Raw genomic sequence first — 14676 nt, forward strand, 5'->3', positions numbered from 1 at the left:
GAAATGAAGAAGCACCATAAAACACTAGCCCTCCTGCCAAGGAAGATGCTAAGGCACGCTCGCAGGACAGAAAATCAACTTTTTCTGTAACTTAATGGTTATGTCCCATCTAAACACACCCTGCTCATGTTCTGTAACACAATACTCCAGAAATTGTTCTAATAAAACCATCTTATTCAGGCAATACTGAGCAACAAAAAAGCTCCAACAATAGGGGGCAGCTGGCTACTAGTAATACTAGTACTCAGAAAACTATACTAATGGATTGTAGTAGTGTAGAGCAGTAGTGGTTTTTATAAAATCCTTTAGTATTCTACAGGGTCTTCAAAATTGCTGTATATCCATTCTAAATTACAACAAATTTTTGCAAAATAAAGCAAAATAGGTAGGGATTCACATTCAGTCAGGGAAATCTAATAGTCTGAAAGTCACCAGTAGTTCTGTAACAAAATATTTATCTAACTTAATTTTTCCTGATCAGAATTGCTACTGTAAAGGACACTGTCTGTGAGAGATCATATGGCTAAGGATTATAAAAAATTTTTCCACAGAAATTTCCCTAAGTTTAAGATTGTGTAATAAAAAGAGTACACAAACAACAAAGATATTAAAACAGAGATTCATACTAACCAAACATTCTTCAAAGTGGGTCTTATCTACAGTGCAAACATCGACTCTTAAAGTCTTGTGGCGTAAAGCCGGGTAGGAGATAGAAACCCAAAACAGTTCATTGTACATGAGATTGTCTGAAGCTTCCACTAGCCTTGTGCGAAACAAGCAGCTTGTGCTCTCTGAGCAGGGCAGGAGGGCCACACGAATATTCCTGTTGAAAACAAGAGTTGCAGTCAGTGCTGCTGCACAGGTCTGCAGTTCCCTCCACAGCAACAGCTCCAGAAAAACTGTCAGTAAAATTCATCCCACACACTGGAGATGTGACTGTCCTGCTCTATCCTTTGAAATATCAGTCAACTAAGAAAAAAGGATGTCTGATGCTGTGAGATGATGTTCAAGGGGCCTGAGTTTCCAGACTTCACCCTTCTGAATAGTGTCATCCAACATCATGGCATTATAGTTCTAAGTGGTGATATACATCTGTGCAACTTGCAACATTTGACAGATGATAGGGCAAGGGAAAATGGATTCAAGTAGCATCAGGGGAGATTTAGGTTGGATATCAAGAGAAACTTCTTTCAGAACAGGTTAAGCACTGGAACTATTTTTAAACAGGGAGGTGGTTTAGTCTCCATTTCTGCATGTGTTTAAAAAGTCTAGATGTGGTGCTTGGGGACATGGTATAGTGGTGGGTCATCAGAAATAGGTAATAGGGTCAGGATGAAGTTGGACTATCTTGAAGGTCTTTTCCAGGCTGAGCAATTCTGTCACTCTATGAATTTATCATGCTGCTAACATACCCTTTCCTAGATAGAAACACCTATGCAAAAATGAGTAAAATTTCTGTCAGCTTGTTCAGTATCAAGCTGAACTGAAAAAGCTTGTGCCGCCAATGAGCCTAGTAGAAGCTGTACATTTCTCCACATACATGTCTGTGCAGGTGTCCAAGGATAAGCTCTGCAGCAGGACAAACAGCCCCTCTCCCATCAATGCAGCTGCTCTGGACACTGCTATGGTGAAGAACCTTGCCAGCTAGGACTAACTCCAGGCAAGTTTTTTCCCATCAAATACCAATTTTTTGGGAAAAAACGGCACTTCATTTTGGTCAGCAGGTTTAATAGTTCATAAATGTTGCAGCATATAACATGTAGAAGCATTTCAAAAAGGGTGAATTTTTAACAGTGTGAAAAAAACAACACACAACCTCTACATAATTCCCACTGGGATCTAATGCAAATACTTCAAAAGCTTGTTTATTTCAGTTACTTACACTTTTTGATCTTGTTGTAACAGCAGTGCTGGAACATTACTCAGCTGGATGACCAGTATGGCAAATTGTTTATTTTTATCATCATATCTGAATTAGAAAGACAAAATACCCCATGATTACTGAAGAATAGTGGGTATTCCGCTTAAATCATTAACACAAGCCTCCAACATAAAAAAATTTACAAACAAGACAAAAATGTAATGGGACTGTAGCTTGCTACAGTTTAAAACAAAACCAGTTTGATATTACAGGAGGTTTTGCTACCAAGACAACCAGAATTTAGAACAGCCCAGAATATCCAAAACTTAGATATTTAGATCTGACTACACAGACATATCACACATTGCTTTTCCTGGGGTCTAGCTAAATTGCTGTGTTGTAACCAAAACCTTTTGAAACATCATATATAATGATTGTAATATTACAAACTTAAAATTAGAAATAACTGAAGTACAATAAAGAAGATGTTATGGGTAACCATTGTTTTCTGTTGATGACCATGATAAGATAGTTTTGTTCAACTTATTTTTCCTCAAGTCATAAATAGCCTTCCACTAAGTCAGGTAAGGAAGATAGCTCTGTCAACCTTCCTATACCTTACCCATTACTTGTGGGATCCAGGGCAGTTAATGAATCACTATCATTCACAGTAGTTTTTCCTCCACAAGCAGCACAAAAAAGGTGGCTGCAAGCCAGAAAAATGCTTCCTGCAGTCCAGCACTGTCAGTGCTCCCATTGCTGGTTTGCACTCTCAAACCACAGTATCATCAGTTGATTTCCAGTGCCATCAAAGATACTTGGGTCAAAAACCTTCTGGAATCAAGTGTAATACCTTATTAATATCTTCATTATTATAATATCTTATTAGTATCTTCATTAATGACTTGTTTGAGAGGATTGAGTGTACCCTCAGTAAATTTGCAGATGACACTAAATGAGGTGGCAGCGATCTGCTGAAGGGTAGGGAAGCCTTACAGCAGGACTTCAACAGGTGGGACAAATGGGCCAAGGTTAATGGTATGAGGTTTAACAAGGTCAAATGCCAGGTCTTGCACCTGGGTCATAACAACCCCATGGTAAACTACCAACCTGGGGAAGTGTGGTTACAGAGCTGTAATGGGACCTGGTGGTATTGGTTGACAGTCAACTTAATGTAAGTCAGTGTGTGCAGGTCAAGAAGGCCAAGAAGGCCAATGGCATCCTGGCTTGTATTAGGAACACTGTGGCTAGCAGGAGTCGGTGATCATCCCTCTGTATTGAGTTCTGGTGAGGCCACATCTTGAGTGCTGTGTTCAGTTCAGGGCACCTCACTATAAGAGGAACATAGAAGTGCTGGAGCGTGTCCAGAGAAGGGTGATGAAGCTCACTGAGGGCCTGGAGCACAAATCCTGTGAGGAGCGGCTGAGGGAGCTGGGGGTGTTTAGTCTGGAGAAGAGGAACTGAGAGGAGACCTTAGAGCTCTCCAACTGCCTCAATAGAGGTTGGAGCGAGGAGGGAAAAGGCCTCTTCTCCTTAGTGAACTGTGATACGACCAGAAGTGGATGGAAGCCAAACCAGAGCAGGTTTAGGCTGGAAGTTAGGAAATAGTTTTTCACTGAGAGGGCTGTCAGGCATTGAAATGGCCCAGGACAGTGGTAGAGTCACCTTCCTTAGAGGCATTTAAAAGGAGTTTGGACCTGGTCCTTAGGGACATGCTTTAGTAGTCAGATTATGGTACTGGTCAAAAAAAAAAATCTTGGAGGTCTCTTCCAACCTAAACATGGTGATTCTGTAATTCTCAACTGCACCACAGAGCTCGTTAGTTCATACTAATAGAACAGGATAGTCACAGTAAGAAAACAGAAGAGAAAGCAGTAGATTTTAAGTCCCATATATAATTCTTACCATTGGAAAGAAAACGCAATAAAAACATGTATCACTTACCTCATTGCAATCTGCACTTTAGCTGACCCAACTACTTCTGTATCATCACTGTCAAACACCAACACTTCTGACACACACGGTCTGAAAAAAAAAAAAAAGAAGACTACTAGAGACTTGAATTCCCTTTTATTGCAGTACTCATGTTTAGGTGGTAACAAAAACTTTTCCCTTCCACTCAGGCATTGGTTATATCGATTTTCTAAAATCAGCAGCTAAAAGAAAGCTCATTTAAGAAGTGCAATGATCCTTATAGGTACGTATTACAGTACTTGTCAGCAGAAAGTCATATGCCTTCCCCCTTCACTGCCAAAAAAGCCACACAAAAGGCTGCAAAAAAAAAAAAAAAAAAAAAAAGGCAGTGGGGGATTTTTAAAGGGTAGCCTTGATTAGATTTTAGTAAATACAGCTGACTGGCCAGCCACAGAAATAAGACTTAACAGCTGCAACCCTGTCCTGCACCATGACCGCAAAAATTCTCCAGTTTGATTAGATTTAAGTAATTCTTTTATTTCTTTAAGAAACCAAACTTCCCTAGGCATATTAAAAGTGACAGAGTACACTCACTGGTCCTCCTTGAAACAACTACCTGCATTGTTTGTCCTCCTGCTAAGTGTTATGCACTGAAAGTCCCCAAAACTACATTCTTTGTCTAACTAAGAAGCTATGCTGTAGCACATGAAAACAAGACTAGCATTCTTCCCTCCCGAATGTTTTCAATATTACTTAGCACTCTCTTGCATTTAATTACTTTTCAGCTACAGAGGGCAAACATGTTGCTGATTCTACCCTTACCATTTATTATGGGCATCAGTGTGATACTGAAGGCATTACAAAGGTTGGTTAGAACCAAAACACCATGCACTAACATCATATGTGCAAGTGTGCATGGGATTCCTTTTGTAGTTCTCCCACTTTATCCCTCCTTCCCTCTGCCGTGGAGGGGAGGCAGGGGCCCTAAGATACCTGACTTCCTGGCGTGAGCCCAAATATCTTTTACAGAAGCACTGCAACTTCTTGTCAGAACTTCTTGTTATAACTTCTTGTTATAAACATAATACATTGCTCATTTAGCTAGAGAGTGGACGAAGATAATGAATGAATGAATGAATGAATGTGAGTTAAGGCATAAGCAATTTTTCACATCTACAGTTGTGTCTTGCAACAAATTACTCCGTAATTCACCTCAATGCCAATAAAAACAGCAGGAAAACCCATGTTAGTTGCAGCAGATCAGGACCTTCCACTGAACTTTGCAAACCACCCCAGATAGTTTTAGCAAGCAGGGAGGTTCAAAACCCCATCAAGAGCAGTGACACCCAGCTCTGACTATAAGCTCTGCACTTAGGGGGAGAAGTCCTGCAGAAATCACACACTGGATCCAAGCACTCCAGAACTGCATCACAGCACATAAACATACATGAGGCAGTTTCAAGGTGCTTCCACTATCCTCAAACATCCCCAAGTTCCCTAGGGCTGATGGCCATCACTGACACCTGGATGGCTTACTGACAGGAGGGGAACTTCACACCTGCCAGATGGCTCTGCCATCCCTGCCAGGGCAACCATCACAGCTTATCAGCACCTTCCCAAACAGACCAGCTGTTCAAGCAGTTCTCTGTCAGCTTGCTTCAAGCCACTTCTCTAATGGGAAGCACAGCTCATCCTTATCATGACATTCAACCTGCTCATAGTTCTTCCAAAAGTATTAAGAAATTCAAGATGGACAATTAGCCATGAAATTACAAAAAGGATCATAACCAGCAGTATCCCAGCTGACTCCTGTGTTCAAGGCAGAGTCATTGGCTTCTTCCTAAAGAGACATCTGACATCTACCTTTGTACAGCCGCCTCATACACCCCACTATCTCCAGCAACAGATTCATCAGACACTGCAGCGGACACACACGCCACCTTCAATGCCGTCCCTCCAGCTGTATTTATACCTATCAGAAAAGCACAGAGGAAAAGCAAAAAGTATTAATGAAAACAAACTGCCTTGGAACAGGAGCAGCTTTTTTTTCTCATCCTCCCGTTAAGCTGCATTTTTTCTCCACCCAAGTATCATTAAGCAACAGCACATTTCTGAAGAGAGAGAAGATGCAGGTAGGGCAGGTTGTGCCACCTTCAAGTTAGTGGTTCTGGAATGTGTCCAACAGCCCTGGGCAACCAGAAGAAAGGCCCATGTGGCAGAGGTGAGAGGAAGGCTTCATTGCTTGGTCAATGCCCATTAATCACTTGCAGCAGTGCACCCACAGACTGAGGTTAAGCCCTGGCTGTGCTGGGTCCATTACAACAGGCCACCCCCAGACCTCCATGGGTGCAGGTCCTCGCAGGCAACACCAGGAGAGGCTTTCAAAGCCCTGGAAAGGCAAGGAGGTCCACATGAACAGATGTGCAACGTGCAGAAGAACTTCTAAATTCTAGTAAAGTCATAAATTTGAGCCAATAAAACAGCTGCTATGGCCAGTCACTCAAGCAGGTAATAGGCTTTCTGGTCCTAGCTACCCAGTGAGCAGTGGGCTGGGCAAATGTTTAGGACCAAGTTCTGGCCAGGTATGAATTTTGACTATCTAATGCCTGGAGAGCTTATAGGAAGGTTATCTTTAAGGAAGGGGCTTAGCAAAAAATCACCACCCACCTACCCCTAAACTCAAAAGGTTATTGTTCACAGAACAGAAGATGTGTCCAGAAAGACCAGGCTAACTAGCTAAATATGGAGAGAAAGAGGGATTATATGATTAAAAGTAACAGCCACATGCAGCAATGCAGGGTAAGGGAGATAGGGAAGAGAAACAGAGGCAGATGAATCCAGTATTTTTGCAAAGAGGTTTTATCTCACATAGATTTCTTGTACTACAAAAGAGGGAATGACACAACATGGAAATTTTTCAGAATTCTGAACCTTTTCACTTGAACCACCACAGCTGAACACAGATATGCTTTCACTAAGTGTCTGGAGAACTCTGACTGCCAAGGTCAAGGTTGGTTTCTTCGTTTGTGGTTTTTTTTCACTGTCTCACAAAGCCAATTAGAGAATTTTAAAAAAGATTGGGAAAATGTTCATTTAAAAAGTGTGCCAGCTCAACAGGGTTACTGAGTAATGTAAGGACTTGTTCTATAACCAACAGTACAGGGTGCTACATATAACACCAATATATTGAGTGCACATGTGCAATCTGGACCCATTTATGCATGCGTTTGACACCACCTCTGAATGTTTTGGGTTTTTTTTCCATCTTGGTATTCCCATGGAACCCTTGAACGAAAACCTTTTCTCCACAGGATGAACGAACGAATCAAAGTTAGCATCTGTAACACAACACATCAGCCATTAACAGAAACAAATGACCCACTTAATACTGGCATTCACAGTTCAATCCATCCTCTCCCCTGCTGTGTGCAAGGACCTGGTCCCAGCTGCACTACTGACCATAGGCTATGCTGGAGGTGTGTGGGCAAGGGTCAAAGCTATGTTTCTTCCTTCCCCAGTGCTGCTTTGCACCTCTTATATGCCACGGTTTTATGATGACATTAAATTTCTTCCCTCGTGGCTGGTTTCCTAGATTAAGTTGTTTGAGTTTACACACTGCTCCCCAGAATGCCCCTTCAGGAATCCCTTTTCATGAGAATGACTCACTGGAAAGGATACAGCAAGTTAGTCTCCACACTTACACTTCCTTCTCCTTCAGTGACCAATACCATCAAGCTGTTTCAACTCGGGTAGCCATCATATTTGACCACTTAAACTGAGAACCTTGTTGCCAAGGGGCACAAATGCAAAGGGTACAAAAAAACCCCAGCAGTAAGGTTGGTATCTGTTTGTACAGAAGAATGCTGAAGTGCAAACCTAAATAAAGATAAGCTGTTCCCTGAAAAGGATTCATCACACATGTCTTTATCCTGACTTTTCCCAAAGGACTTGGAGCTCAGCCCTGCAAGTCTTATACACTCACTGAACCTGTAACTTTCAAGTGGCTATTTTAACACAAAACTTTGATTTTTCTGTTTTGAGTCTCTAAAGAAGCATCACACTAAAAAAGAAGTTTGTGGAAGAGTTCAGAACTGACTCAGCTCTCCTGTATATCCAAGCAGGCAGACAACACTTGCTGTGTTCTTGTAACATTTTTCTCACTCCTACCAAGATTTTAGTTTGTGCTTCACTTCCTTCCATTTTCCTTGTCACTGGCTCTCCTGGACACACAAGGCAAAACCTTGAAGAGTCATGTCATGCACTGTCTTCACATCCATGCCATTTCCTTGAAAATGCCAGACTCTGTCAGATTCGAGGTTTTGCCACCAGATTGACCTTAATTGCTCAAGTAGCACTCAGCTGAGAGAAGAAGCCTTATTCAAGCCTCAAAGGTTGCAGAGGTTCTGTTCTGACAGAAGCAAAAAGCAAACCCATCACACACATACTGTTCAATTCTACTTACAGGAACACGAGCCTGCTTTGCCTGTGAGGCAAAGTACTGGCCAACCCAGATCCAGCCACTGTGTTTCAGCTGTTCCGCTGGCCCAACTCCCTAAAAAATGCCTAGCAAGTAAAATCTCATCTCATATTGCCCTGAAATAAACTACTTATGGTGATTATTTTGTCTGCTGACTGGCTAACAGCACTAATCACTTAATCTGCTTAACACCTGAGCTTTAACAGCCTTGACAAATCTTGAAGAACTAGGAAGGTTAAAGCTAATCAGCACCCAGTTCTAAGAATAATTAGTGTTTCCTACTCAAATGCATAATACCTCTTGTTCACAGGAAAATGGGAGCTTGAAGAGGAAGATCTGCACACATGTATATTTTTGTATTTCAGTGTTAGCCTTCTTCTGATGCAGAAGGCAGTGAAAACATGGTGCCAGTTCCCTTTATTCACACAAGCTCTTCTATAATTCTATGAAAATCAGAATCCAATTGCACTGCTGGTTCATACAACTATAGCTTCCAAGAGCTTTTAAAGTTCTTACCCACTGCAGTTACAAGCACAGCCATTTCACTCCTCTCCACTGCTTTTACCCCAAGCAGAGTCCCAAGGGGTCCAGAGGGGCCCTCACACCAGTGCCCTGACTGCTGCCCTGCCACCTTTCATCCACTTCAGACAAAGAGTGTGAACCCATCCCACCCATCAGTAACCTATATGCATATATGAGAACATCCACTGTTTCTAAATGACTCATTTTATCACACAATCTAAACACATTTTTTGTTGCTAAGAAACCATCCCCCTCAAAACAGCAGAAATTCTGCACCACCTTAACATGTCTGCTCATCTGAGGTTAAATTCATTGCCGCTAATTTACTGAGAGCTGCACCAAGACCTCACGCATGCTGAGGTGGCAGGCAAGGATTTTTATCATCATTTGCTAGTGATGCAGCTAAACGGCTTTCCCAGCCTTTCACAAAAGCCTGGGCAAAAAGCTTGTGTCAAATAATGCATTTTGTGCCTCCCAGACACAAAATACTGGAGGACATTCTGAATAGGTTGGTGTCAAATTAAACCAGGAATCCCATTCACAACCACTTCTATGTGCATATGAAATCCCTGTAATTTGTGTACACATGCATGTAAGTACTCCAAAAACACACCTAGACTTGGTCTTCTGCAAGAGACATCAAATCAGCAGCAGTTTTTATGTACAAATTAGAATACCAACCATTTCACCCCAAGTAAGATAGAACACACACAGTTTTCAACACAAAGACATCATGGTGACAGGCAGCTTTTGAAATACTCCCTTCTCAATGCTTTGCAAATGACATTAAAAAATAAACGTGTGCATGTGCATGCAAATAGTTGGTGACCATACCTTGACCTAGATGTTTATCTCCTGCTCTGGGCTCCTCCAGTCTACAGTTGACACTCCCAGTGTTCAGGGTGAGTTCTGAGAGATTCGTACTTATCTCTGTGTCATCAAAATCCATATGGCTTGAAAAGGCATCACCAGTTAAGAGTGGGTCCATCACCAGCGGAGAACAAGGTGGAGATGGAGAAGAGAGAGATGACCTTGGAGACAGTGATGTCATGGATTTTGGAGTACCAGACAATGATCTCAGAGCCTGCATATGACTGCTGGTATCAGTTTTGCGAGTTTTCGCTACTTCATTTTCATGGATAGTGGTGATAGAGCCTGATGGTCGAAAACCAGTGGCTCCTTCTAAAAGAAAGTCCAGCTTGTTTTGATAGTCTGAGTCCAACTGCTCCAAGTGCTCATAGTAGAGATCAGTGAAACTCGCTGAGGTGGATGAGTCCTGGCTGGAGGTGGCAAGAGATCCTCTGCTGGATGCAAGAGAACCTGGGCTGCTGCTCGAGGAGAGGGAAAGCATGCTGGTGGAGAGACTGAAGGAAACAAGTCAGAAAACGGTTATACTCTATCTCCTGATTCCTCAGGACAATACTGCAATGTCACCAGTGTCTTAGAGATCATTATGCTTTGTTAGCTCAGGCCAAACATTAGTCGTCCCCGCAATCCAAGACCACAGTCCACCCAGGAGAAAACTTGGGTCACTTTTCACTAAAAAATATAGCTCATATGCATTTTCTATGCACTATATCAACCTCGTAAGAGCCTTGTTTAGCCAAAACAACTCTAATGAATAGTTTCCAATCAATTAAAATGGGTAAAAACATTCTCTTCCCATATCTGTCTGGAAAAAAAATCTATGGTTCCTGTTAATCTTCAAAGCAGAGCACAAAAACAAGCAAGACCCATGCAAGAAGATGAAGTTATTGCAAGAAACTGCCATACATATGGAAATTACCTTACATGTGCCTCTACCTTGCAACCACAGCCAAAAAGCAGTATCCCAGCTACCTTGAACTGGCCAGAAATGGCAACCGCCAGCAGTTAGGTAAATCCTACCAGCTTTCTGCTATGTGAAAGACTGCTACGTGGAATCCAGGGCCCAGGGGAGCAAGGAGCTGGGCTGTGACAAATTGTTTATCCCTAGATATCTCTGTTTGGAACATAACAGAGCAAAATTAATTTTAAGCAGTTACCAAACACAAGTCTCTTCAGGTCAGTAAGCCCAGATACCACTGCACACTGTTCTCTGCTCTGAAGACCCAACAAATCCTCCAGTACTGACTACAAGAGATCCCTGAGTATCCCTGGAAATACTACCAAAAGCAGCTCTCCTGCACCAGATACTAACTTGCTCATTACTGTTTAAAGACCCTTATAACCCCCACTTCAGTTTAGCTATTGAAGTTTCTGCACATGTATAATTGGTTTAAGTTGCCCCACTGAAAAATAACGAGGATGTTAATAAGCCTAACAATCCTTTATGTATTATTTATGGGGTAAAAGCTGGAAGCTTCATTTTTATCATTAGGGCCACAACCTTATGAGAAAAAAGCTAAGTAGGAAGAATTTAGTACAATTTTGGCACAAAGTATCTTCTGCATTTAAATGGAAGATGTACACAGCATCATCACCTTTGTTAAAAAAAAAAAACTTTTTGGTGAAACAAACACGTTTTTGCACATCCCTGGGGAGGACTAAAATTAACAGCTTTTCAGTGTATTTCACTATAAATTAAGGGGGTTTAATTAATACTTCCCATTCAACAAACTGCACTCAACTTCATTTTCTGCATACCTTTGAATGCCAGACATTTTGCATTATGGGGTTAATAACAAATGCTTATTCTCATAACAGCATGCCAAGAACACTGGGAACAGTTAGGAAGAAATTAGTTTCACATGCTTCTGGGTCACCTCAAAAGATCCCTAATCAGCTAAATGAAATGAAAATATGATGAAACATGATGCATTTCCACTGCATTACAGTCATCTATTCTCCATGGTGGCTTATTTGCATGTCAGTCTTGCACTATGATATCTTGCCCGTCTTTTCAGTGTCATCTTCACAAAATGAAACCCATTTCAAGCAGAGCTGAAGCTACAAACAGAGCAAATTCAGTACTAAATAGGAAAACCTCAACAAACAAGAAGCCCACCAAACTCTCTTCCTAAGATAAAAATGCTAGCTATCGATGAGTCAGCCTTGCTGCCTGCAACCAAACATTTGTCTGGAAACATTAACCTTATGATATTACAGCCTGAACAACCAGACCACATTCTGACTGTAGAAGCATTGCTACATAGCATACGAATGACAGACTACAGGACATCTCAATGCATGGTCTACCTTGCAAGCAACATCATACTTGTAATTAAATTTACAGAAACACTATCACCAGATTCATACATGAAGGTGTAGTTGCATTATTAAGATTTACTTCACTTGCTGTGTGAGTCTTAACTTAAGCTTTTAGTACACTTCAGTAATTCAAACATTAGTGAAAAAATTGCTTACAAAGAATAACCATAGCTACCCTTAGTTACCTAAATATTAAACAGCTGAAATAGAAGAGACTGTGCAATCTCCTGATGTCACAAGCACCACCACAAGGTTAATTGTTCTCCTATAAAGCATCCATCTTAACTGACTGAGACATAACATCCTTAAGGCTTCTCTTTCCATTGACTACACAGGGGTCTTAAGTCACTACTAGAACTGGAAGGCCTTCTAGACCTCTCAGATGGGAGATGAAATTGCTAGCAGGGAAAGGCAGTTACCCTACAAGCAGGTAAGGCCTCTGTAAAAGGTTACATACCTTTTCAGCTGTGTGTGCAACATGGCAACTAATCGTGTCATTTCTTCCAGTTCTCGGACTAACTGATTCCTTTTGCTATTCATCTTCAATCTAAGGAAGATAAAAGATGAGCTAAAGCAACATTTACTAAATAAAATGAGGAGTAAACGAAAACTTCTTTCTACAAATCCTTCAAAACCTAGAAAGAATACACAGTATAGACTTGGACAGATTTTGGTCAGGATGTGTATGTGTTCACCAATTTCCAGTTCTTAGAAGTGGAAGTCAATGCCACAAACATTCACAAAAGGGAAAATAAGGATAGGTAGTACTGTGAAATTTAATGTATCAGGCCTAAAAGTTTGGCAGATTTTGCTTGCTATATGCTATTGCATTCATATACTTACTGTGCTGAGAAAGATGCAAATACTGTCAGTTATTTTCAGTAAGGCCTACCTATGGCTAAGGTTTGCATGATTTACTTATTAGCCATCTCATTAAGGCTTTACATAACATGTGTTATGGACTTTAGCAACATCTTGATTGTTACTTCACACCTGAATTGGTTAGAGACACAAACTCGTGATCTCAGGTGCTTGCACCCTAAATTCACAGGCTTTTGGACAAGACATCTTGCCCCAGAAACATGCTAATTCTGCGTCACAATAGACCAGGGCCATATTACTAAAATTCAAATAAAAGCATTCAGTGAATTCATTACAGTGAAACCAGTAGAGCGTAAATGTAAAATTATATCTTCATTAAGATTTAATTGTGAAGATTCTTTTACAGTCAAATGGCACATATTTCAGACTCATAGAAGTCCTGTAGCTGAAATATATGAGATGCCTACATTATTTCCAGCATGCTAAAACCATTAAAAGACTAGGCAGAAAATTGGTGTATGAACACTGAGCATTTATAAGAAATGAAAATAGCTGAGTAGAGAGCCAAGGACACAATGAATGCAGCCAATCTATTCCATATGTATTCAAGAGACTGCAGCTAAAAGTAATATTGCCATAGCCACCAACATTAACACATTCCGATTGTAAAGTCCTTGTAGACAATGCCTAATGCAGTATTCATCCTCACTGTATATTCCCATGAGACCTCCTCCTGCAACACAATTGAAATTTTGGAGGATAGTTGGCATTTTTTTCAGATAGTTTAGATTCACAGGATATTCCATACAACTCCCACAGCCCTGTCAAATACCATTTCCTACTAGAATCACATATAAGGGTACTCAGAACAAACAATAAATTTTAAATTTTAAAAATTCCATCTGTTGACATTTACCAAGCTCCAGACTGCAGAGAGACTGTAGAAGCTACCGAGAGGTGTTGGCTTCTAAAAGAAACATCCTAGTACACTAACATTATACTGGGTTATTTTCAGCTTTTCTTACTTTCTCATAGAAGATCCATTTGCAGGAATAACAAGCTTTCCCCACCTGGGGAGGAGGAGGTTCCTCTTGGGAGGTATTTTCAGAAACCTTCTAAGTAGAAACAATCTCCTAGAAATCTGAGGGCATATTGCTATCAGCATTCAGCCCCAGCATGCTGCTGCTTGCTCCAAATTATCTCTTGCCCAACAAGACAAGCGCTGTCATTTGCACAGCAACCTACCTCTCAGTTAGAGCTTTGCTCTGAGTGTCTCTAGCAGCCTGAAGGTCTTCCTCCAGACGCCTCCTCTCTGACTCCAGCCTCTCCACCTCTCCTCGAGTCCACTTTCTGGGGCTAATAAATTTCATCTCTTTTAAGAGCTCCTCCTTCTCATTAATTAATATTAGACGATCCCGCTCAGAGTCCAGCATGCCAGGCCAGGCCTCACTGTCAAGCTTAGCCAGTTGTATTTTCAGGTTTGCTATTCTGCAGAAAAACAAAACAAAAACCCAGTTATTCCATGAGGTGGGTCTCAGCTACTGATCCAGTCATACAGAGGTGCACCATAACCAACCAAATCTTCCATTGCCCTGAAGAAGGCTCTGAGCTCAGGGACAACTACCCTCACTCTCATGCCCTCCTAGCCAGGACTCTGTCAAGTGGTAGATAGGAGGATGCTGACATGAAGGAGGGGATTTTAAATAAGGTTTGCTCTCAATGGTAAGCTCAGTCTCTGGCTAACCTGCAGTGTCCACCAGTCAGGGAACAGTACAACAGAAATTCTGGATCTAGGAAGAAGCTGCCAGATATACTATAGGGTGTTTCAGTCATCTTATAGATAAGGATCTCACAGTACTTGGTGTGGACAGTATCACATGGTAAATTTATC

The 14676-nt window shown here is 41.3% G+C and overlaps 1 protein-coding gene across 6 annotated transcripts in view; it reads right to left on the bottom strand.

Moving 5' to 3' along the window:
* Nucleotides 1-14676, bottom strand: part of WWC1 (WW and C2 domain containing 1) — a 69218-nt gene that overhangs the window by 10979 nt on the left and 43563 nt on the right. For 4 of the 6 annotated variants that reach the window (XM_071759314.1, XM_071759315.1, XM_071759319.1 and 1 more), the window contains 7 exons: nt 14031-14273; nt 12421-12510; nt 9609-10138; nt 5639-5747; nt 3806-3886; nt 1883-1969; nt 631-823 (listed from right to left, as the gene is read on the bottom strand). In XM_071759314.1, coding sequence (XP_071615415.1) covers nt 631-823; nt 1883-1969; nt 3806-3886; nt 5639-5747; nt 9609-10138; nt 12421-12510; nt 14031-14273 — 1333 coding nt within the window. The remainder of the gene's footprint in view (nt 1-630; nt 824-1882; nt 1970-3805; nt 3887-5638; nt 5748-9608; nt 10139-12420; nt 12511-14030; nt 14274-14676) is intronic. The other 2 variants (XM_071759318.1, XM_071759316.1) reach the window with 2 other exon arrangements.

This window comes from Heliangelus exortis, chromosome 15 (genome assembly GCF_036169615.1).
Source record: "Heliangelus exortis chromosome 15, bHelExo1.hap1, whole genome shotgun sequence".
Classification (NCBI taxonomy): domain Eukaryota; kingdom Metazoa; phylum Chordata; class Aves; order Apodiformes; family Trochilidae; genus Heliangelus; species Heliangelus exortis.